The 19,841-nt window shown below is 44.9% G+C and overlaps 1 protein-coding gene across 2 annotated transcripts in view; it reads right to left on the minus strand.

Moving 5' to 3' along the window:
• lrmp (lymphoid-restricted membrane protein) overlaps positions 1–19,841 on the minus strand; it is a 20,815-nt gene continuing 974 nt past the window's right edge. Inside the window, exons 2-40 of one of the 2 annotated variants that reach the window (XM_078798494.1) lie at positions 17,863–18,548; positions 17,330–17,434; positions 16,941–17,121; positions 16,804–16,862; positions 16,652–16,727; positions 15,756–15,914; positions 15,567–15,684; positions 15,409–15,459; positions 15,258–15,335; positions 15,094–15,150; positions 14,924–14,983; positions 14,110–14,174; positions 13,933–14,026; positions 13,719–13,865; positions 13,531–13,632; positions 12,918–13,069; positions 12,038–12,149; positions 11,378–11,636; positions 10,597–10,649; positions 9,756–9,855; positions 9,407–9,548; positions 9,043–9,103; positions 7,927–7,973; positions 7,756–7,844; positions 7,498–7,655; positions 6,970–7,054; positions 6,839–6,893; positions 6,490–6,517; positions 6,261–6,401; positions 4,428–4,562; positions 4,206–4,353; positions 4,097–4,140; positions 3,947–4,012; positions 2,735–2,793; positions 2,454–2,552; positions 1,478–1,603; positions 1,158–1,184; positions 782–936; positions 1–711 (exon numbers count right to left, since the gene is read on the minus strand). In XM_078798494.1, the coding sequence (XP_078654620.1) occupies positions 569–711; positions 782–936; positions 1,158–1,184; positions 1,478–1,603; positions 2,454–2,552; positions 2,735–2,793; positions 3,947–4,012; positions 4,097–4,140; positions 4,206–4,353; positions 4,428–4,562; positions 6,261–6,401; positions 6,490–6,517; positions 6,839–6,893; positions 6,970–7,054; positions 7,498–7,655; positions 7,756–7,844; positions 7,927–7,973; positions 9,043–9,103; positions 9,407–9,548; positions 9,756–9,855; positions 10,597–10,649; positions 11,378–11,636; positions 12,038–12,149; positions 12,918–13,069; positions 13,531–13,632; positions 13,719–13,865; positions 13,933–14,026; positions 14,110–14,174; positions 14,924–14,983; positions 15,094–15,150; positions 15,258–15,335; positions 15,409–15,459; positions 15,567–15,684; positions 15,756–15,914; positions 16,652–16,727; positions 16,804–16,862; positions 16,941–17,121; positions 17,330–17,434; positions 17,863–18,517 (4,491 nt within the window). In that variant the 5' untranslated portion in view covers positions 18,518–18,548 and the 3' untranslated portion in view covers positions 1–568. Of the gene's footprint in view, positions 712–781; positions 937–1,157; positions 1,185–1,477; positions 1,604–2,453; positions 2,553–2,734; positions 2,794–3,946; positions 4,016–4,096; positions 4,141–4,205; positions 4,354–4,427; positions 4,563–6,260; positions 6,402–6,489; positions 6,518–6,838; positions 6,894–6,969; positions 7,055–7,497; positions 7,656–7,755; positions 7,845–7,926; positions 7,974–9,042; positions 9,104–9,406; positions 9,549–9,755; positions 9,856–10,596; positions 10,650–11,377; positions 11,637–12,037; positions 12,150–12,917; positions 13,070–13,530; positions 13,633–13,718; positions 13,866–13,932; positions 14,027–14,109; positions 14,175–14,923; positions 14,984–15,093; positions 15,151–15,257; positions 15,336–15,408; positions 15,460–15,566; positions 15,685–15,755; positions 15,915–16,651; positions 16,728–16,803; positions 16,863–16,940; positions 17,122–17,329; positions 17,435–17,862; positions 18,549–19,841 lie in introns of both variants that reach the window. The other variant, XM_058077345.2, reaches the window with a different exon arrangement.

Genomic DNA, 19,841 nt, shown 5'->3' on the forward strand with positions numbered 1-19,841 from the left:
TAGAATCAACTCCTTTATTTATGCAACGCATATTATTGGCAACATATAAAAGTGTATGAAGTTGTGACAACCACAGCAAAAAACAAAAAAAAATAACAACCTTTGGTGCTAAGACAATAATAAAATCAAATTCACATATCACCCACTCCAAAAGTAAGTTATAAATACACATTTAAAAACATAAAATATTTTATTACCAGTGTTTATCTGCTTAAAAAGTTATAAAAAGGACATAGGTTAAGAAGCCGTTGTGTGGCACATAAGGTTGAGTGGATGCACTAAAATCCGACAATGCTCTGAAGTCGTTTTAAGGACGGTGGTTCTAAGAAGCGGGTAAATACTGAGTGAAAACTGCATTATATTGTGAAGGATGCCGAGCAACCATCAAATGTCCTCCACAAACGTGATGGACAAAATCCTCCATTTGGGTCAACCAGGCCCAGAAGCCCGACTGATACCATTTAGATATCTTCAGGCACCACCAACAGTCTTTTCTCCGTGTGGCACGGACAAATCTACGCAGAAGGCTGACAGTCATAGCACCATCCACTCCCCGATCCAAAAGGGGTTAGACTGGGGGCTGTCCGTTATGCTGCAGGCCAGTGTAAGGCCACAGAAGCTGCTGGATGGTCATCCAGGAGTCCCCGGTGGCCACAGGGGCTGCATCTACTGCTGGCTGCATCACCAGACTGGCCAACAACGCCAGGAGACCTAGTGATGAGGAAATGATGATGCAGTACCATCAACTGGCGAGCCTTACAACTATCAAAAAGGAGCTAACCTGCGAGCACCAGCACCATCGCCAACCAAAGCCAGAGCCCCCTGCCGCCCCGCGCCACTGCGGCCGCTGTCGCCACCCGGGAGGAAGTCAAAGTATGAGACAGGGACTGGGACAGGCCTGGGTCAGAAGATGCCGGGCTGGAGGAACAGCTTGGACTGTATGGAAACAAAGTCAAGCAGAGAAATAAATACACGGCACAGTTCCGTGCTAATTGGGATGATGGATTGAGACAGTGAGCGCTTGCTTGAATGACAAACAATTAGACATAAAGACACATGGAGTCATCAGCATAACCAACAGGCAGCAGAATGAAGCCTTCTTGGAAATGCCACACAGATGTTTGCATGCATTGCAGTCCACTTCCCTATGCACTTACAGCATGACAAAGAGCTCATCCTGACTCCTGAAGGATGTGGAAGGAAAGGGAACATTCAGAAAATATTAATTTGCAAGGGACAGAAAATCATCAGATGTTAGTGAATGTCAGAAAACCCATACAAAGAAATCCATGCATAAGCTGAAGATGGCGTCGTATGATCAACTCCAACAAAGTAAGCAGAAAAAGCTCAGTGAAGCCCTGAACGCATCACAGACGTTGCATCACGTTGAAAGAAGTCATGTCTTACGCCATTTCTATCTGACAAACTCAATGATAAACTGGTGCGGCCAGAGATGTGCGTATGGAGATGGACTAACGTCTTGAGCGGCAGAATGAGGGAGGTGAGTTTGCTGCCCAGCTCACTGAGACTGGACCTCCTCCTCTCTGCCACCGGCTCCTCCTGTTCGTCCACCGACTGGGCGTCAGAGTTGTTGCGCGTCGTCCTGTGGGCACGTGTGGGGGTCAGGGCATTGACACAAACGACACGGATTGATGTACAAAGCATTGCTAGATTGCAAATTAATGCGGACAAATTAGTGTGGACACATGCATGTACGTTTACCAAGCAGACACGTTTTATGTCCCTCACGATCGCAAACATTTTCTCATTCTATCATTGCAGTATAGTATATAGTGTTTCTTATGACAAAAACATGCAACACAGGACTTCTGGTCACGCTTACTGTGCGGCTGAATGCATGAAAGATAGCTGCATCACTATTTTACAGTCTAAGCTCATGCCTAAAGGTCCCATATTATATTATACATATACATAAGTTTCTGTTATAGTCCTTGCAATTGTTGTTGCTGCTGTTTGGATCTTTATACCCCTTTAGTCCCTGCACTCCCCTGTTTTTTCTTCTTTTCCATCCCCTCCTGCTCCGGCCGCTCCAAATTTGTAGAACAACAAAACATCAAATAATACTCTGTATAACAGGGAAGATGTAGCTTACACTTTTTCCTGGCAGAGCAAATCTGTTTAGCATGTAAGGGCATTTATATCACTAATACTATCTGACCCAATGGCTGGACAGGACCAAAAAAAAAAAAAAAAAAAAAAATGTGTAGCAAAGAATACTATTTTACAAAGCGAAGGACGATTTAACACCCGAAGGAAGTAGATGCCATTTGCCATGAAAACATAACTCTTCTCTCTAAAGTAAAGAGCGAGTTAAATGATTTTTATGATGCCATGATGATGTCGCATAAAAGGAGACCTTTTCAATCCTAATTTATGCAGCCATCTTTTTCATAACAGCCCACGGTGCAACGCTCTCCCCTGGCATTTCTTACCCCTTCATCATGACAGAGGGCTCTTCAGTGTCAACCCAGGCGGCAGAGCTAACAAAGCGTTTAAGTGGGGGGCGTGCCATGTTCTTTCCTGCCACATTCCTGAAAACCACCATTGTCAACAGGGGGGGGGCACAATTAAAAAAACAACCCTTGTTATGGTAGGTAGCAAACCTCTCAAAAGCTACAATAATGGTGCGTTCGACAGAAGCAATTTACAGTGTTCCCTTCACTTGGGAGACATAATGACAGTTCAAGGACCACACGCACACTTGGACACTTACCATGGAGATCTCCTTGTCAGTCTTTCTGCCTCACTGTCTGCACCATCCTGTTGTTTGGTCTATAGAGAGGGAAAGTACATTTTCAGGAGATGGAAGCATTAAACCACCCATTGCACCCATGAGACACATTAAGCCGAAAGAAACAAGTGCTAGTCAGTGAAGGTTCCCTATGATGCAAAATTGACTTTTTACGTCAATTACATTATAGTCACATGGGTCACTGAACATGACAAATTGTATCGTCTTCGTAAGAGGCACTGAGATGGTTGGTTTTGAGGAGGACGTCATTAATAAACGCAGCTCATCAGACTTAAAGCTGCTTTTGGGGCAAGACGCTACCAATACACGATTGTGAAGACTAAATTGTTGAGTCAGGAAATTGTTGAAATACTCCTGCACACTTCTTTACTATCATCTTCACTATCTTTAAAACAGCGGGTTTCAGAATCATTGGTGAATTTATTTATATGATGAATGATTATGATCATGAATTATATATTACACGTGACAAGCTGTGGTAAGATAGGGTGCACTGTGATCTTTATGCTCTCTTGCTGTGCTTTGTGTGCAACAACATGGTATGTCATAATGTGAACACAGAATTATGCACCGAGCAGAAATGCAGCAGCACAGAGCGAACATTATCAACATTATCTGTCCATTTACACACAGCATTAACATTTGTGAACACGGATGAGATGAAATGAAGAATAGAAAATACATGTCTGGCTGTGCAGCGTCGGAGAAAGTCATACACATGGCGTGTTCAAGGACCGCTGAACAAAGCGGCCACAACACCCGAAGAAGACACATACGTGAAAGCATAGCTTTACTTTCACATACAAAATTTGTAAGTCACCGCATCCAAAGCACCCTAATTAGTCACAGCAACACATACAAAGACCAACCCAATTTAGCACATAATATCCTAACAACTGTGAATGCACCACATCATCATCAAACTTATTTGTTCATGTAAAGCACACAGAACAATGAACAACTTCATGCTGTAACCTTTCTTCTGCACTGTACTTAGCTACTACCTGCGCTCTGGCTGTTCACATGAGGTGTTCGAGCACATTATGTAAATCTCAGTGTTTGACGGTAATTTAGTCAAGCAGTTTTAAATGTTTTCAATCTGTGTACCCCACTTTGGGAACAGAGGCTGTATGGGATCTTTAGTAGTAAGCAAAGCAATGCCAGCATCCTCACCATATCATAGTGCATGTTGACTCCACCAGAGCGAGGTATTGCTGCTATGCTAACCCGCCGGGTTGACTGCTGGGATCCAAAAATACAGACAATGTCACAATCACATCCAGAACATACTTTCAAACAATGAGACCATGTGTGATACCTGACCTTGTAGTATTGTGACGTTGACGGCTTCTTGCCACGGAACTCATCTGCAAGGACGCCCTGTCAGCTCACAGCCTTTTTCCATTTTCAAAACGCATGCGGATAAGCCCACCTCTTTCTGTGTGCGAGCCAAACGACCTCTCGTTCTGCATGAGTGTTTCTCGGAGCTCCAACAGCTCTGCGTGCTCCTTGGTGTACACCCTCCTCAGGTTCTCTACGTGCTGAATCATCACCTCCACAGCCTTGCCAATGCGATTCTCCTGGCGATGACAATACACAGATTTGAAAAACAAAACAAAAAAAACCCAGAAACCTTTTAGCAGTTTCCCCATACCTGATGAATGGCTCCAAGCATCTCAGAGCGACTGGACACGCGAGTCATAGACTGGATGAGGATATCCAGGTTCTTCTGGAGCCTGTGGATGATCTCCATTGACTGATTATCATCCTCACATAAAGGAATAAGAGCCTGCAAGAATTAGGGAATGACTGTAATAGCTCCATGTGGCGCTCCCTATGGGGACATTCCCAACATTTTATAACCGTCACACAAATGGCCAATGATTGCTTAAAACGTTTTGGTTGATGGCGGCCATGTTTTTCAACCAATGTTACTCACATTTTACAAACATGTGCTTGTCCGCCCCTCAAAGTATATACCAAGATTCAGCTTAACACCCGTAAGAAATGATTCTCAAGTGGTGGCTCACTTTATAAAGTAATTCATCACCCAATGTCTTTGAATGCACCTGTCCATCTCTACCGCCCGGTCCTCCATGGGGCAGTGTGCCCGGGCCTCTTCTGTCCTGGCCTGGGCGGTCCTATGTCGGTGGTCAGGCCTGGGGTTGCCTGGGGCGGGCCTGGTTCTGCTTCCTGGGGGTGTGTGGGGGGCGGGAGGCGGTGCCTCCGGCCGTGGACGGGCTCCCTTCCGGCCGGCGGGGGCGCCCCTGTGCCCACGGGTGTGTGGCCTTCGATGCCCTTCTGCCCTAGTGGGGTATGGTCTCCCGCTGGTCTCGGGGGTGCGGCTCTCCTCCGGCCTGCTGGCGCCCTGTTGCCGGTTGGGATTGCTCCTCCATGGCCTCTTGCTGGTCTCTTCGGGGAGTTGCTTTGGGGGCGGGTCTTGGGGAGTCGGCCCTGGCTTTGCCCGCACCCACGGGGCCGGAGGATCTCTGGCGGTGGGGGCTTGACCTGGCTGCGCGGGGCGGGGTTTGCTGGGTGGTAGAAGGCAGTCTCTCTCCTTTTGTCATTCTCAGTGACAATTACACATTCACACACTCGCATTCACATACACAACACACCTCCATATGGGCACTCACAGCACATGGGTGCTTCTCTATACAATCTACTATCTTATCCCTGATGTTTATATAGTATTTGTATGCTATTATTACAGTAATAATGTTGTCAAGCAGTGAGATTTTAATTACTGTAACCGTATGGTTCCAATTGTGTTTACTATCATGGGTCATGTCTTCACCGTTACTATTGCTACTGGTAAGTTGGACTGTTTCATTTCACTGATATCATCTCCAGTGTGACCCTTAGCCATCATTGACATTTAACTGTTCTGTTTGTCACTGTTGTTGTTTTGGGAATTCTTGTTGCTGCTGTTTTTGTCTCTCCCTCTACTGCCCCCCCCCGACCCCACCTTTCTCTTCTCTCCTCTTCTTTTCTGTTCTTCTTCTTGCTCCGGTCCAGTCGCTCCAAATGGCATAACAAAAACATCAAATAACGGCAAATAAAATTTCATGGTACAGGGAAGTTGTAGCCAACACCTTTCCTGACACAGAGCAAATCTGTCTAGCATGTAAGGGCATTTAGATCAACAATACTATCTGCCCCAATGGCTGGACGGGACAAAATTAAAAAAAAAAAAAAAAAAAAAAAAAAAAAAATGAATGCACCTGGCATTCTTGTCTGCCAAGGGGTGTGTGGAATGTTCATGGTCGACTGTCAACCAAGGACATCAAATGGGGACTTAACGTTCAGTCCATCCGACACACAGCTGCAGATATCCGCTGGAGAAGAGCACGCCATAGCGACAGCGTCTCACTACTGCGGCTCAAGTTTGAGTTTAAAAATGTGCGCTAATTGGGGTGATGGTGGGCCCCCCAGGAAAACCAGTTGAGAACCACTGCCCTTAAATGAGCTTACACAAACAACACACCTGCAGCAAGCCCTGGCAGCTGGACACCTCCCTGCGAACATTCTCCTCAGCCAGGTCACGTGACCTCTCTTCCAGGCGCAGCCTCTTTTCAAGGGTAAACATGTCACACTTGAAACCCAAAGCTAGACGCTGGAACTTGGTCTGAAAAGAGGACACAGAAATGGTATGATTGCCCATGATACTGTATCACATTACGAAAATATTAAATATTAAAAATGTCAAAACACACCTCAATCTCTTTGTCATTGGGAGAAAGGCTGCAGAGAAGGACAATATTAGTACATGCTACACACGTTTACATGAACAGACATGGATGCGCTTGTCTGGGTTATAGGGCTTACCTAACCCCAAACTTCAATAAGTACATTCTGTAGTTCCAGAGTATGCAAATTTTGACCCAAACCCCTCCCCTCCCACGATGTAAAAAGATGGTGTCCACAGAGGCTGGCAAATGGCATTTTCCCAGTTTTGAGTTCTAACAATGCACTGCATTGGGCTGTCCTCCTCAGTGCAAATGCACACATGCATTCACAAGACTAAGTGCAGGTAAGTGCGTTAATGGAAAGCATTGGTCTCACCTGTTGTTGTCCTCTCTGTATGGGCCACCGTGGTCAGAGATTGTTGAAGCCTCAGCTACACAGTAAAGAGATCATTTCCTGACCAAACATTTTTATCTTGAATGTACAACAACACTTAATATGACACATACATTCCTTTTCAGAGGCTGCAGGTGTCCCGGTTTTGCTCTCCCCCACCTTTTGGGCTTCCTTATTGTCCATGCCACATGACGGCTCCTGCAGGTATGAGTTAAACATCAGTGCCTTCTGATGTGCCTCTCTTTTTGATGTTGTTCCTTCCTCCAAATTGTTCTCCATTGTGTTATATCCTTATTTATTCCCTCTCATGTCCTTCACTGCATTTTTTTTTCATGATGGACTAGTACGGTGTGGATTGAAATCCGCTGGAGTCTAACCTGAAAATGATCTTTCTCTCTTCCACTCAGCATCATCCACACCCATCCACCCACAAAGCTGGAAAGACAGGCTCTCTATTCAAGTTGCAATGTCATGTTGAATGATGAAATCCACCTTGCTCCATCCATCACAATAACCATGCCATGTCAGTATAAAGTTCTTCAAGGTGATGCCGAATTAACTCATTTAGGTCACATTATCTTTTTGTCAACATCAATAAAAAAATTAAAATAAAAAAAAAAGCTAACCAGGGCAGGTCTTACCAGTTGCTTCTTATTCTTCCCATTAGGGGAGAGGGAGTCCTTTTTGCCTTCCAATTGATCAGAGGTCATGCTGACCACGCTGCTCTCCGATTGGCTGGTCTGTGTCAAGCTTGCGTCAGTTAGGGTGGTTGCGCCGACACTGGCGGGCTGCTCTGTCCCTTGACGAAGAGGGGTGTGTGTGTGCGGGGGTGTTAAAACTTGCATGCATGTGTGAAAATCTGTAAACAAACGTCTCTTTTGAGACTTTCTGCATCCTACCTGCCGTGCTGGCCACTTCACTTGGAGCTACCGTGGTACTCTCCTGCATGCTCTCCTCTTCTTCAACCACCACAGGAAGCAGGCTCGTTCTGAAAAACAGTGTTACAGCGTTATCTCTCATATCAGTAATAAGATGCAGAATATCGGGACTGCTCATGGTAAGTTACTTACATGTCCTCCGCTGCTGTCCTCTGTGTCGACTGGTCCAGGATCAGGCTCTAGAAAAGTTACAAAGGCTAAGCAAAAGGACGGATCTCTTGCAACCGACCGTTTACATACCTGTCCCATGACAGAGAAACGCTTTCTGAGCTGCACAGTGTGTGAAAAAGACAGATTTGGAGGATTTCTTATATAAGGTGCAGTTTCATAAAGCGCCCTGCAGCTGTGCGTGTGTGAGGGTGCTAAAAGAGCTCTCTTACACTGGCACAGTGCTAAGTGGTGGAGGTGGACTTCCTGCATACACACTTGTGTGAACATTCGCACGATGGAGCAAGGTGAGTGTGTAGCAATAGGATGTTGTGTAATGGCATACACACAGTACTGTAAATGTCCAAAATAACAAGGTAAGTGGCGAAGGAGCACAGCTTCATTTTTTTTTCAATAACGATACCAGCTAAGGGCTGCACAGTGTAGAGTGGTTAGCATGCAGGCCACACAACTAGAACACACAGGTTCGATTCCCCTCTCTGGAGCGGAGTTTGCATGTTCTCCCTGTGCATGCGTGGGTTTTCTCCAGGTACTCCGGTTTCCTCCCACATTCCAAAAACATGCTAGGTTAATTGGCGACCCCAAATTGTCCATGTGAGTGTGAATGGTTGTTTGTCTATATGTGCCCTGTGATTGGCTGGAGACCAGTCCTGGGTGTACCCCGCCTCTCACCTACAGACAGCTGGGATAGGCTCCCGCATGCCCACGACCCTCGCGAGGATAGATGGATATCGATGGACAGCAAATAATTACCGGCAGCCCTTTGACATCAGCACTGACACCTTGTCCTAGTTATTACCTACAAAAAGAAGTGCTGTGAGGCATGCAAGCGTATTCAAGAGTCTGCCTCACTATTTGAGAAGCACTGACCTAACAATGTAAACCGAGCACTCATTGTACAGGTGTCAGGCATCAGTCAAATGACATCGGTCAACTCAACCCCCCCCCCGTAACACAGCAAGCACACATCCAAACCTGTAGAGTAGGAGAGAGCAATCAGAATAGAGGAAGTGGTGTGCTGTGGAGAATAGACGAAGATGTACCCTTTCAAATTCAAACATTTCCTTTAGTGCCACTGACCTTTGCACAGCTCATGTCCTCTTTCTCCTCCCCCGTGTGGTCCTCTCCAGTCAGCTGGATGCTGCAGACAAGAGGAACGTTAGGAATTTTCAGTTTTTACTCTCCCCTCTTATTTTCTATCCACATTCTGATGAGGAACAGCTTTTGTTTCATTGTCGTTGGACGGACTGATGCTTTGCAAAAGCACTGTTTAGCCTGTGCTTGCCTCCCACACACAGGAAAACAACCTTTGACTAGCAAATGTGGAGCACGTCATAGGGAAATGATGGTATAAACATGATGACTGGTGCTTGAGTGGCAGTGATGAGATTCAATTCAACAATCTTAACTTTAGGAATGATTTTTATTTGATTTTTTACTTCACCTAGCACTGTGTGGAGTAACCTCATCTGGTACATGTGATGCGCCGTTGGCAGGTAGAACAGCTGGATCCTGATCAGGTGAGGTGCTCACATGCTGGGCTGCGTCTTCAGACTGAGACAATGCAGGCTCTTGTGTTTCTGCATCTGGGCACACAATACTGGACTCAAAGACCTTGATTTTTTTATTTTCTACAGAAACGGGGAGAGTACCAAGTGAGTCAGGAAATGACTCATTCTTTGGTTAACTTGTAAAGATGCACGGTGGACTATAAGCACATACAGTAGATGATGATCTGCATAGAGATTGAATAGAGAGCGCAAGAAAGAGAGAGTAGGAGGTGGCGGTCTTACTACAGTTCTCTGAGTGGGATGGATCGGGCAGGGCATCCGCCTCTCGTTGCTTGGGGCTGACAGCTTGTGAGTGGGCGTCTGACGGTGCTGCTGCCTCGTCCTGAAAAACCACAGAAATGCTACATGTTTAGAAAAAAAGGGGGCGGGGGGGTGAAAAGTTGAAATATGCAATGTGCATTAGTCATATAGGAACCTACAAGCTCACTCCAGAATAGGAAACGCTTGAATGAAGCTAGCAGACAGCTTGCTGGGTGAATAACTGCTGTGATGAGCGTCAAGTCACTGTCGCACTGTATGCAAGTGTGTTTCGTACACAAGACTTTCATCAATTTGCATAATTATGATTTGAAAAGATTGTGGCATCTTATTTAGACACTATTAGTAATTTGGGACCAAACCATTTGTTATGCATTGTCTGTGGTATTCCATTTCAGTATCAAAATTTTATATAATATAAATCAGATATGCTTAGTTTCACAATCAATCAATTGGTTATTGTGTGCCCCTACAAAGACATTTTGATTGATGGCGGCAACGTTTTTAAACAATATTTAAACCATATTTCCAGTCCCCTAAAGCTGTGTACCAAATTTGGTGGTAATTCAGCCAAGTGGACGCTTTGTAGAGTGTGAGAAATTTCAAGGTCAAACTTTCAGGGTTTAATAACAGCACCGTTTGTCTGGAAAAATAATAGCACAGGCAACACAGTAGGGTTGCATTTTTTTCCCCAGTGTTCAGCCTTTTGTTTGCACTACTTCAAGAGTAGAAGAGTTAGCTTACGCAGACACAAAGTGTGAAGTATAAGTTTTGTTGCTGAAAATGATATCAGAATGAATTTTACCTGCAAACAATGATGTTTCACCTCTGGCTCTGACTGAGTGCAGGCTGAATCTCCTATGTAACACAGAGAGGGGAAGAAAATAAAATGACAGCATATAAGTAATTGAACATTTGTAGAAGTTCTCCGGCCCTCCAATAAAGCAACCCCGCCTTGTGCCATAAAAGGTCAAACTGTGTATAGTAAACAGAAGTGTCCTGCAGGAGGGGCAGAGGGGTTAAAATCAGACAGCCAAAGTGGCATTAGTGGCCGCATTCGTGCACTTTTTTTTTTTTTTGTCTCCCTGCCTGCCAGCCACTCATGCAGGCGAGGAATGGGGGATTACTGCTCGCTCCATGGCCTCAGATCACTCTTACACCTGGCCATAGAAGGGCCTTGAGGAAGGAAGTCTGACACACACGTTCTCCCCCAAACACACAGCTTTTAGAATCGAACCACCATAGAAGGTAGGGGTCTTCTTGTGTGCGTGGATGGGAACGTAGCGGTGCTTCAAGGCTGGCTGCGTGTCCTTTGACTGTCATGGATTACAGGGGAATAACCCAAGCCCTACACTCACACACACAAAGACACAAAGTTAACTATAGTCACTGGCTGGGGTTTTCAGCCCAATTTCTTACTTACTAGTTGGTTGCATTACAGATAGGATGCTCTAGTAGACATTATGGGTTAAATATAAAACACTTGAAAATATTTCTGAATTTTCTCAAACTCCATATTTTTATGATAAAAAAAAAAAGAGCATTTTTGCTTTGCCACGGTTGACATCTTCTGTGTCCTCCCTCACCTTGAGTTGCGTCCAATGGACACGGAATGGCAGACACAGGAGTGGACGTGTCCCTCACTTCTCCGTCACCCGTGCGGTCCACCACCATCCACTTCTCCTCTCCGTCCTCCTCTTTGCCTCGCTCTGCCACCTTGCCCACTGGCTCATCAGCTTTGCTCTCCTTCGGTTCGTCCTGAGCTTGACAGTTGCTTCCTGCCATTTCGCTTTTCAGGAAATCTTGAAGGGCGTATTCCTCATCCCATTCCAGGTCTTCTCCAGGCTTATTAAGGACATACAAGACAAGATACAGCCCATTACAATGACACATTTTACCAAACATGATCGAAGTAAAATAAAAATAAGCTCATAAATGATGATAAAACCCAAACTAAATGAAATAATGTAGTGTACTGGTTGGTGCAAACACCAGTGCAATTTGAGAGACGAGTGTGTGGGTGTATGGCTGCATCTGAAGTTGTGCACACTTCAGACGCCAACTCATAAGCCATGCCACTGTTCTTTAGTGGAAAATGAACACTACATCAGTAGATAGCAATGATAATATTCTGAACGTGATGCTATCAAGTATTAAAGCAGCCAACAAAATGTGATACGATCCTACACATACACAACAAATTAAAACCTGCTCTCGACATGAATTCAGGTCCATCGCAAACCGACCTCTTCCTCTGGTGCAGGTGTTTGACATGAGGCCTCTCTGCTATCTTGGGTGGTCTTGAGTTGATCTAGCTCCTCACAAAGCTGTCGCTTCTGGTTCTCCTGCTCCTGCACCCTGCATGAATAAAACCACAGGATTATAATGAAGAGACAACACCAGAACCATGTCCAACTGTTCTAAAGTGTCCAAACAAAGTGATAGAAGTCCTAGAAAGCAGTACAGTGGACATACTGTACCCAATCCGCAGGCCCATGCAGTGTCCCATTTTGTTTCCCAGGGTGACCAGCGCCAGTTCTCCAACCGGCCCAGTGTAGCTTGTTACAGCTTTTGATTTCAGATGGCACACTGCGTATTAATCTTGTCACCCAATCTAAACTTCATAGCATACCTCAAATGTACAATCAAGCATTGAGGGATGAGGAATAAGCCCTTCCTAATATAGCACCACCCTGACCCTCTCCCTCTCTCTCTGGGCTGCTACAGAGCCACTGTGACTGTTATATAGCCACGCACACACACACACACACACACACACACCACTTCTGACTTACCGTGTAAAGGTCTTACATCTATATTAAGGACTTTCACTTTTTTGTCTCAAATTGGAAATGTACGTCTCCAGTACATGAGGCATAAGCAAACACACACACACACACACACACACACACAAAGATAACTTATCCAAACACAGTATTACTGTAGTCCAGGATTGGCCTTGGCCCAAACCTATTGAGGCAGGCTCTTAGAGCCGCTTACAGTTAGGAGCACTGACAAGTCCTTCCCCTGTTTAGCGGTGGTCAGTGACGACACAAGAGGCACGACATTTAAGAAAGGCACCGAAGTAACGCTACAATGATCTCTACTTGGAAAGCAAAAAGTTACCTGATGGAAAGGTGCAGGATCTCAGTGCGGGACCTCCTCATATTACTGGCCATTTTGATCAGCTCCTTCTCTATTGAGTCAGTGTACTGAGCAAGCTGGTCCAGGCTGAGGGCCCAGTCTTCCCGTCTTGCGTCCAGCTCGGCCTGCACTGCCTGTATGAAGTCAAGGCCAAAAGGGGGTCAAGTCTCTCACTCAGGTGGAATGCTAAATGCTAACTGTTAGAGAATTTCCATGGTAGTCAGCTGATGAGCAAGCACTGAACTAATGATGTCCATCTCATTTGTGTGTTTACTGCCTTACGTGCCTAATGAATGCAACAAAGCTGGAGGAGGGACGGAAGGGGCGAGCGATAGGATAGTCAGAGTGAGCGAGAAGGGGAGTGCGTTGTGTTCACGCTACGACACACCGAATAAACAGCACAGAGAGTTATATAAGCGATAGTGTGTGGGAAAGAGAGAAATATGAGCGAAAAACATGCAACAGGTGGACAAAAATGCCGAATTTCCATGACAAATTACGCGAAAAGGTGGCCGACACGAGCACACACACACAAGCGGCAAGGTTGCAATAAATAGTCATTATGATAACGCATTGATTGTTGATGATTTCACACCTCAAGACTGGCGTCTGTGTCGCCCTCTGGCTGTGAGTGGCCATCCAGTTGGGCTTTCAGTGAGGACAGAACAGTGCTGCCGTCTTTCCTGAAATCTGTCTTCTGGAAGGGCACAGAAAAGGCAACATGTTGCATGTGTTTATATGGACGTGCCCTGAAGCTCCACACGCTTCATTTCACTTCATTACCAGTCTGCCAAGTAGTTTCTTGAACTCCAATGCCATGTGCTCAGGGCTGGGTCCATTCATCATCAGTAGCACCTCCCTGTCCAGCGTCTCATCCAGTGGCGAGGCAAAGCTCACACTTGTGGATAAATGATCAACCCCATGGACAAACTAGAGGGGAAAAAAACGTGCATTTATAGTGCCCATGTCAAAATGCAAGCACAAGTGAAGTGCTGACCTCCAGTGGCGACTGAGCAAGGGCCAGTTCCGTCTGCAGGGACCCGGAAGAGCTCTGGTTCAACCTGTAGGCTACCGAAAGAGACACTCCTGCACTGCGATGGGAGTCATGCACACAAATGGAAAATGTGAAGATGTTCATAAAACTTCTAAACCACACGATTCTTTGTTCACCTACCCAGCAAGGTCTGGATGAATCATCTGCATCTGGTTCTCCAGTTTGCTCTTGTCCGCCCTCAGCATCTACATTAAAACAAGAAGCAACACAAGAATCCATGGCATGACATTATTCTAGAACAATGACCCACACGCTGGATGTAGACCATTGTAGAACATTTGGGGAACCTGAGCTGAGCATGAGACATTTTCACCGTCAGCCAGCAAAGGCCACCTTGCCAAATACAGATAACTCAACATTAAACTCGCGACAACTACCTATAATTACATTTACATTAGACTGGGTGTATCGTGGCTACTTTTAGCATTCAGCTTTTAACTGATGGCCATTTTTATAAACTTCCCTTGCCATCCATCCCCAAATGTTCTCTATGGGATTTAAATCAGGGGAACACACTGGATGGTCCAAAAAGAGTAATGCTATTCTCCATGAAGAAGTCCTTGGTCAAGCCAGCATCGTCCTGCTGAAGAACCCAGCTACTCAGGATCTACTCAGGATTTTTCCAAAAATGTAGAATGACTGTCTTACTGCATCCAACCTCGGCAACAATGGCACGCTGCGAGATGCCTTGCTTATGCAGCTCCACCATCCCAGCACGTTCAAAAAGAGAAAGCGCCTTAGATATAAGATTATATAAAATAAAAGATCAAGTAGCATTGTGCTTTTAGCTGTTGCCGCATGTTTCACCACTGCTTCAAATGTATGGAAGTACGGTTGTCTTACATTGTACGCATATTTTGTATTAATTTGGTTGGTTGAGCCTTAAAAAAAAGCATTGCGTTTTATTTTATAGATTGTAAGTATGAAGACTGACCTCTGTGAGGGAGGAATATTCTTCCACTGCTGCCTTAAGCTCAGCTATCTGGCTGCTCTTCTGGAAAAGGCAAAAAAAACATGGATGAAAATGAAATGGACAATATTTGGCAGTTCTATTAAAAAAAAAAAACAGCAAAAGTAAGATGTAAATACATGAATGACAATGACCTCTTGTATTCGAACTTCCTTTTCACAGATGACCGCATCAAAAGAGTGAATCTGCACCTGAAGACAAGAATGTCACACCCCATATTACAAATCACTATAATAAAAAAAGAAAAGCAACGGAAATGTACCACAGACAGAAAAATCTGGATGGTCAGTAAAGCTACCTGAAGGTCAGCGTTAATGTCACACAGCTCTGCTATTCTCTTCTGAAGCTCGTCCATCTCCATGGTGACCTTAAAGTTCTAGGGAAGCATCAGAGGGCAGCTGTTTTTAATCATGCCTATGCTCTCATCTGGAGAAGACCGGGATATTTACCTCCTCTTGCAGCGATGCGATATTGGCTATCAGACCCTGGTTTTCTTTCTCCTGTGAAGAACAAACGGTTCACCTCATTTTTATTATCCGTCTCTTTGTTATCGCCTAGTTTCACTGGACAGTATTTGCAAGCGGTGTTGTGGATGAGTCTGTCTGACCACGTGTTTGCTGTGTGCGGAGGCGCGAGCTCTGTCTTCCTCGGTGCAGCTCAGAGTGGCCTTCATTTCTTCCACTTCTTCTTTTAGCATCTTCTCTTCGCTGACCAGCTGCTGGTGACTGTAAAATAAATCCATGGAACAGCAGAAACCTCCCATGCGCTCTTGGACTTGAATGCGAGCGTAGCTTACCCTCTGGCCTGGTCGCGGAGCTCCACATTCTCATCTGCCAGCTTTTGGTTGCTCTCCTCCATGCCCTCCACCACCTGTTTTAGCTTCTTTACCTCCTCCTGGAGCTTTTGGTTGCTCATCTGGAGGTCGGCAACACAGTATACAAGCTCTGATGTTTCACTGTAAAGGCAAACAAATGGTGGAGGGGGAGCTTGTGTGTTTGCGCGCGTGTATGTGTTGAAGCTCTTCACACAAAAATAAACAAGAAAAGCACTTGGAGAGCGTAGGCGTCCACTCAGCCCCCCCATCTTGTGATTTACATCTTAAATATTAGTTTTATCTATGATTTAGATTTCCGGGCCATGAAACCAGTATTCTGTATGTTTTCCCCCCAAATGTGCTGACCATTTTTTGTTGAGTTATATGCAAAAATGTGTATATTGAAGAATTCTTTCAATAAAAAAAAAAAAAAATCCTGGATGCACACGGTGATCCAAATCACCCCCCAAATTAAACTATTCAATTATAGAACAGATTCTATAGTGTGAATTATCTAAAGTGTGTCCATTGTGTCCCGCTGCGGTTCATTCAGGAAAAATATGAATTCCATTAAATTCCTTTAGGAAACTGGCCCACATGGCAGTTTTCCAACAAACACAAATCCAAAATGACAAATGTCTTTCTGAGTATACTGAAATGGGACACAATTTGGACATGTTCACTGTGAGGTGAATGCACTTGTGTTGCCAGCTATTTAGAAAATAATGGCCGTGGGTTGAATTATTTTTAGAGGACCGTAAAATATATACTCATTACCAAATTGTACACCGACTACTCTAATGTATACAGGAGTTTCATTTCTATTGTACTGTCCCTTGAGAGGATATGAGAACATGCTGGTTTCTGAGAGAACTTACAATTCAACTCTTGAGGCATCCCCTCCATAGCCCTCCAAACTTCCAGAGGTCATGTTAAGCAGCATTGACTTCTTGGCTACAATACAAAGAACAGAAAATACACCAATGAGAAATGACATCGTATATACTGGGAGTAGAGCTTAAGCACCCACCAGATAGAGTGTCCTTCAGTTTCATGGAGTCCTGGGTTACACCTTCTGCTGGTTCTTCCCTAGGGTACAACAGAGGAATCAAACAAAAACATACAACCATAACAAGGCAAATGAGCATGATGTTTTTATATCAATGCCTGTTGCTGCGGCATTCTTCAATCCACTCCCTCATTACAGCGTGGTAAGTGTCCAGGTCGATGGAGATATCCTTGCGTTCTGGGTCCAGCATGTTGCAGAGCTCCTCCAGCCCGCTGTCCTCCGAGCTGCGACTGGTGGTGTACCGCAAGTAGTCCACAATGTGAGACACATACACCTTACCTAAACAATAAAGGTGTTTATGTATTATTACAGTATATGGTGGGGAAAAAAAACAAGTCATCACTCTTGGAGTTTGCCCCATTTCCATTTCAAAAGCTGTTTTCTCCACCCAATCCACTATACCATATACCACTACCTTACTCCTCATCAGTGCTGAAGCTTGAGTGACTTGCTCGATTGTTGATGTGCGAGTTTGCGTTGGCGTTACCTCGACGCTGCGTGTCGCACGCATGGAAGATGGTGTCGAGCAGATTCTCCTCACAGATGAGGCTGATTTCTGCCATGTTCTTGCTGTCGGAGACCAGTGTGTTGCCTAGGTGGAAGAGCAGACAGTGAAAGCACATGATGCATATTCCTCCTCCAGGCACAGAAGTACTGTAAACGGTATTGACCTAATAAACACAGACTTGTGAAAGCTGAAAAAAGTCAACCACTTACTTTGAGATTCCAATGTTGTTTATTTTAACAACTTATCAGGGAAAGTCAAATGAAATCAATATAGTTTCATGCTCTACTGAATGAATGAATGAATGAATGAATGAATTAGAAAGCCAAGATGTATTAGATGGATTATATGCACAAACTCATCAGGATGTGATCAGACTTTAAGTATCAGAACTCCTGGAGAAGGAAGGTAAGAAGGCCGTACTTTAGGTCTAAGCTAGCTACTAAATCATCATAAGAATATGTTGACTGCAAGGATCCATCTACAACATCCTTCATGCTTCAGTTTGGGCCTACCTCCATCTTCCAGTGACAGTCTTTTCACAACCAGAGCTGCATAGGGCAGCTCAAACTCTGTCGAGTTCCCCTTGTCTGTGGAGCTGAAGTTGAGGTTGTAGGACACGGTGCTGTTACTTGGGGTGAAGGTACGAGAGAGCAGAGGACTCTTGCTTGACTGCGCGGATTGGGGTTCACCATGTGTGAATGTCAAGTACGGAGAGTCTTTGGACTGGCCTGTGGGAGTGGAGCAGTACCTCTGCCAGGTTTTAAATGGTTTTACATCACTGCCGTCAGCACTTCTCCTCTCGCCAAATGTGCTGGTGATGGTGTATGTGACGTTAGCTGGCGTGGGGGGATTGGATGCTGGGGTGGAAAACGTGGAAGGTGGGATCGAGGGACCCATGTTGCTCTTCTGTGGAGGAGCGGAGCGCGGCATCCCCTCCTCCTCCCGCCGCTCACCCTCGTCTTTGCGGCGGGCGCCCTTCTTTAAGATAGCCTCCAGGTTGTGCCTGAGGCCACACTGGGGGCTGTCGTAGCTGCTGGAGGAGAGCTTTGGAATCTGGAAGGGGGAATATGGCTCTCGCTCACCACGCCACTGAATGGTCTGCAACTTGCGGCAGATGCTGTCCACCGGGTTGTGGCGTCGCGTTGGCTGGGGCGTGTAATAATCCATGCTGGTGATGGCAAGGCTTCCTAGCTGGAGTCTGAGAATGGATGAAGAGGATAAATGTATAAAAATAGTATATGGACACTTTAATATGATGTCAAATCATCTTACATCTACACTTTCATGTCGAATATTAGCCAAATGTGGAAGAACATCAGCATTTGAAGTATCTAATTCATTAATTCGTTGGAGAAAAACAGCTTATTACATACACCATATCCACTTTTTATATGTAAAAGAGCAAAAACACATCAGCATTAGAAAGTAGCCACACCAAGCTAAAAATTGTCATTAGTTCCCGTTATGATAAGAATGCAACGATATGACTAACTGAAGTTTAAAAGTGGCTAAATACCACTCAAAGTGACGTCCATTTTGGTGAGCAGGTGTGCAAATGAGCTAATTAATTCAGCTGACACACTAACGTGAATTAAGTTGCCACTGGATAATAATATAATAACAATAATCATACAATACAACCTCCGACTATAAGTCATCATAAACGCAACTGTCATCTAAAAAGGACATTCGAGGTTAGGAGGCCAAAAAGTAACTTTTTGTTCCTGTTTCACAAAACTCACGACACCAGACCAAATACGTAAACAAGTCTTACTTTTTCCTATGTTAAAAAAATGACATGGCATCCGACTTAGTTGTTAATTTTCGTTACCTTCGCGAGCGTGATTGGAAAATCTAATCGAAGTGTCCACCACACGAGCATGCGCAGTAGGTAGTGAGTGAAGAATGTTAAAACCACGGTAGGCGTCACTAAGAGGCGAGCCAATAGCACCACTCTGCGGTCAAATGCTGGTACTACAACAACTGACAAATACTACTGCAAACTTGAATGATATTTACTTTCGAACGTCCGGCTCTCTTCTCCTTTTGAAGGTTTACTTCTAAACGAATAACTTATTATTGCTTATAAACTAATAAGTTGTTTATTCATTCATTCATTTTCTACCGTTTATCATTCATTCATTTTCTACCTATCCCAGCTGTCTTCGAGCGAGAGGCGGGGTACACCCTGGACTGGTCGCCAGCCAATCACAGGGCACATATAGACAAACAACCATTCACACTCACACCTATGGACAATTTGGAGTCGCCAATTAACCTAGCATGTTTTTGGAATATGGGAGAAACCGGAAGAACATGCAAACTACACAGAGATGGCAGAGGGTGGAATTGAACTCAGGTCTCCCAGCTGTGAGGCCTGCGCGCTAACCACTCAACGGCCATGCAGCCTACTAATAAGTTGTTCATTCATTCATTTTCTACCGCTTATCCTCATGAGGGTCGTGGGGCCTATCCCAACTGTGTTTGGGCG

Source organism: Doryrhamphus excisus, linkage group LG2 (genome assembly GCF_037039965.1).
Source record: "Doryrhamphus excisus strain RoL-2023G ecotype Guam linkage group LG2, RoL_Dexc_Guam_v1.1, whole genome shotgun sequence".
In the NCBI taxonomy this organism is placed as follows: domain Eukaryota; kingdom Metazoa; phylum Chordata; class Actinopteri; order Syngnathiformes; family Syngnathidae; genus Doryrhamphus; species Doryrhamphus excisus.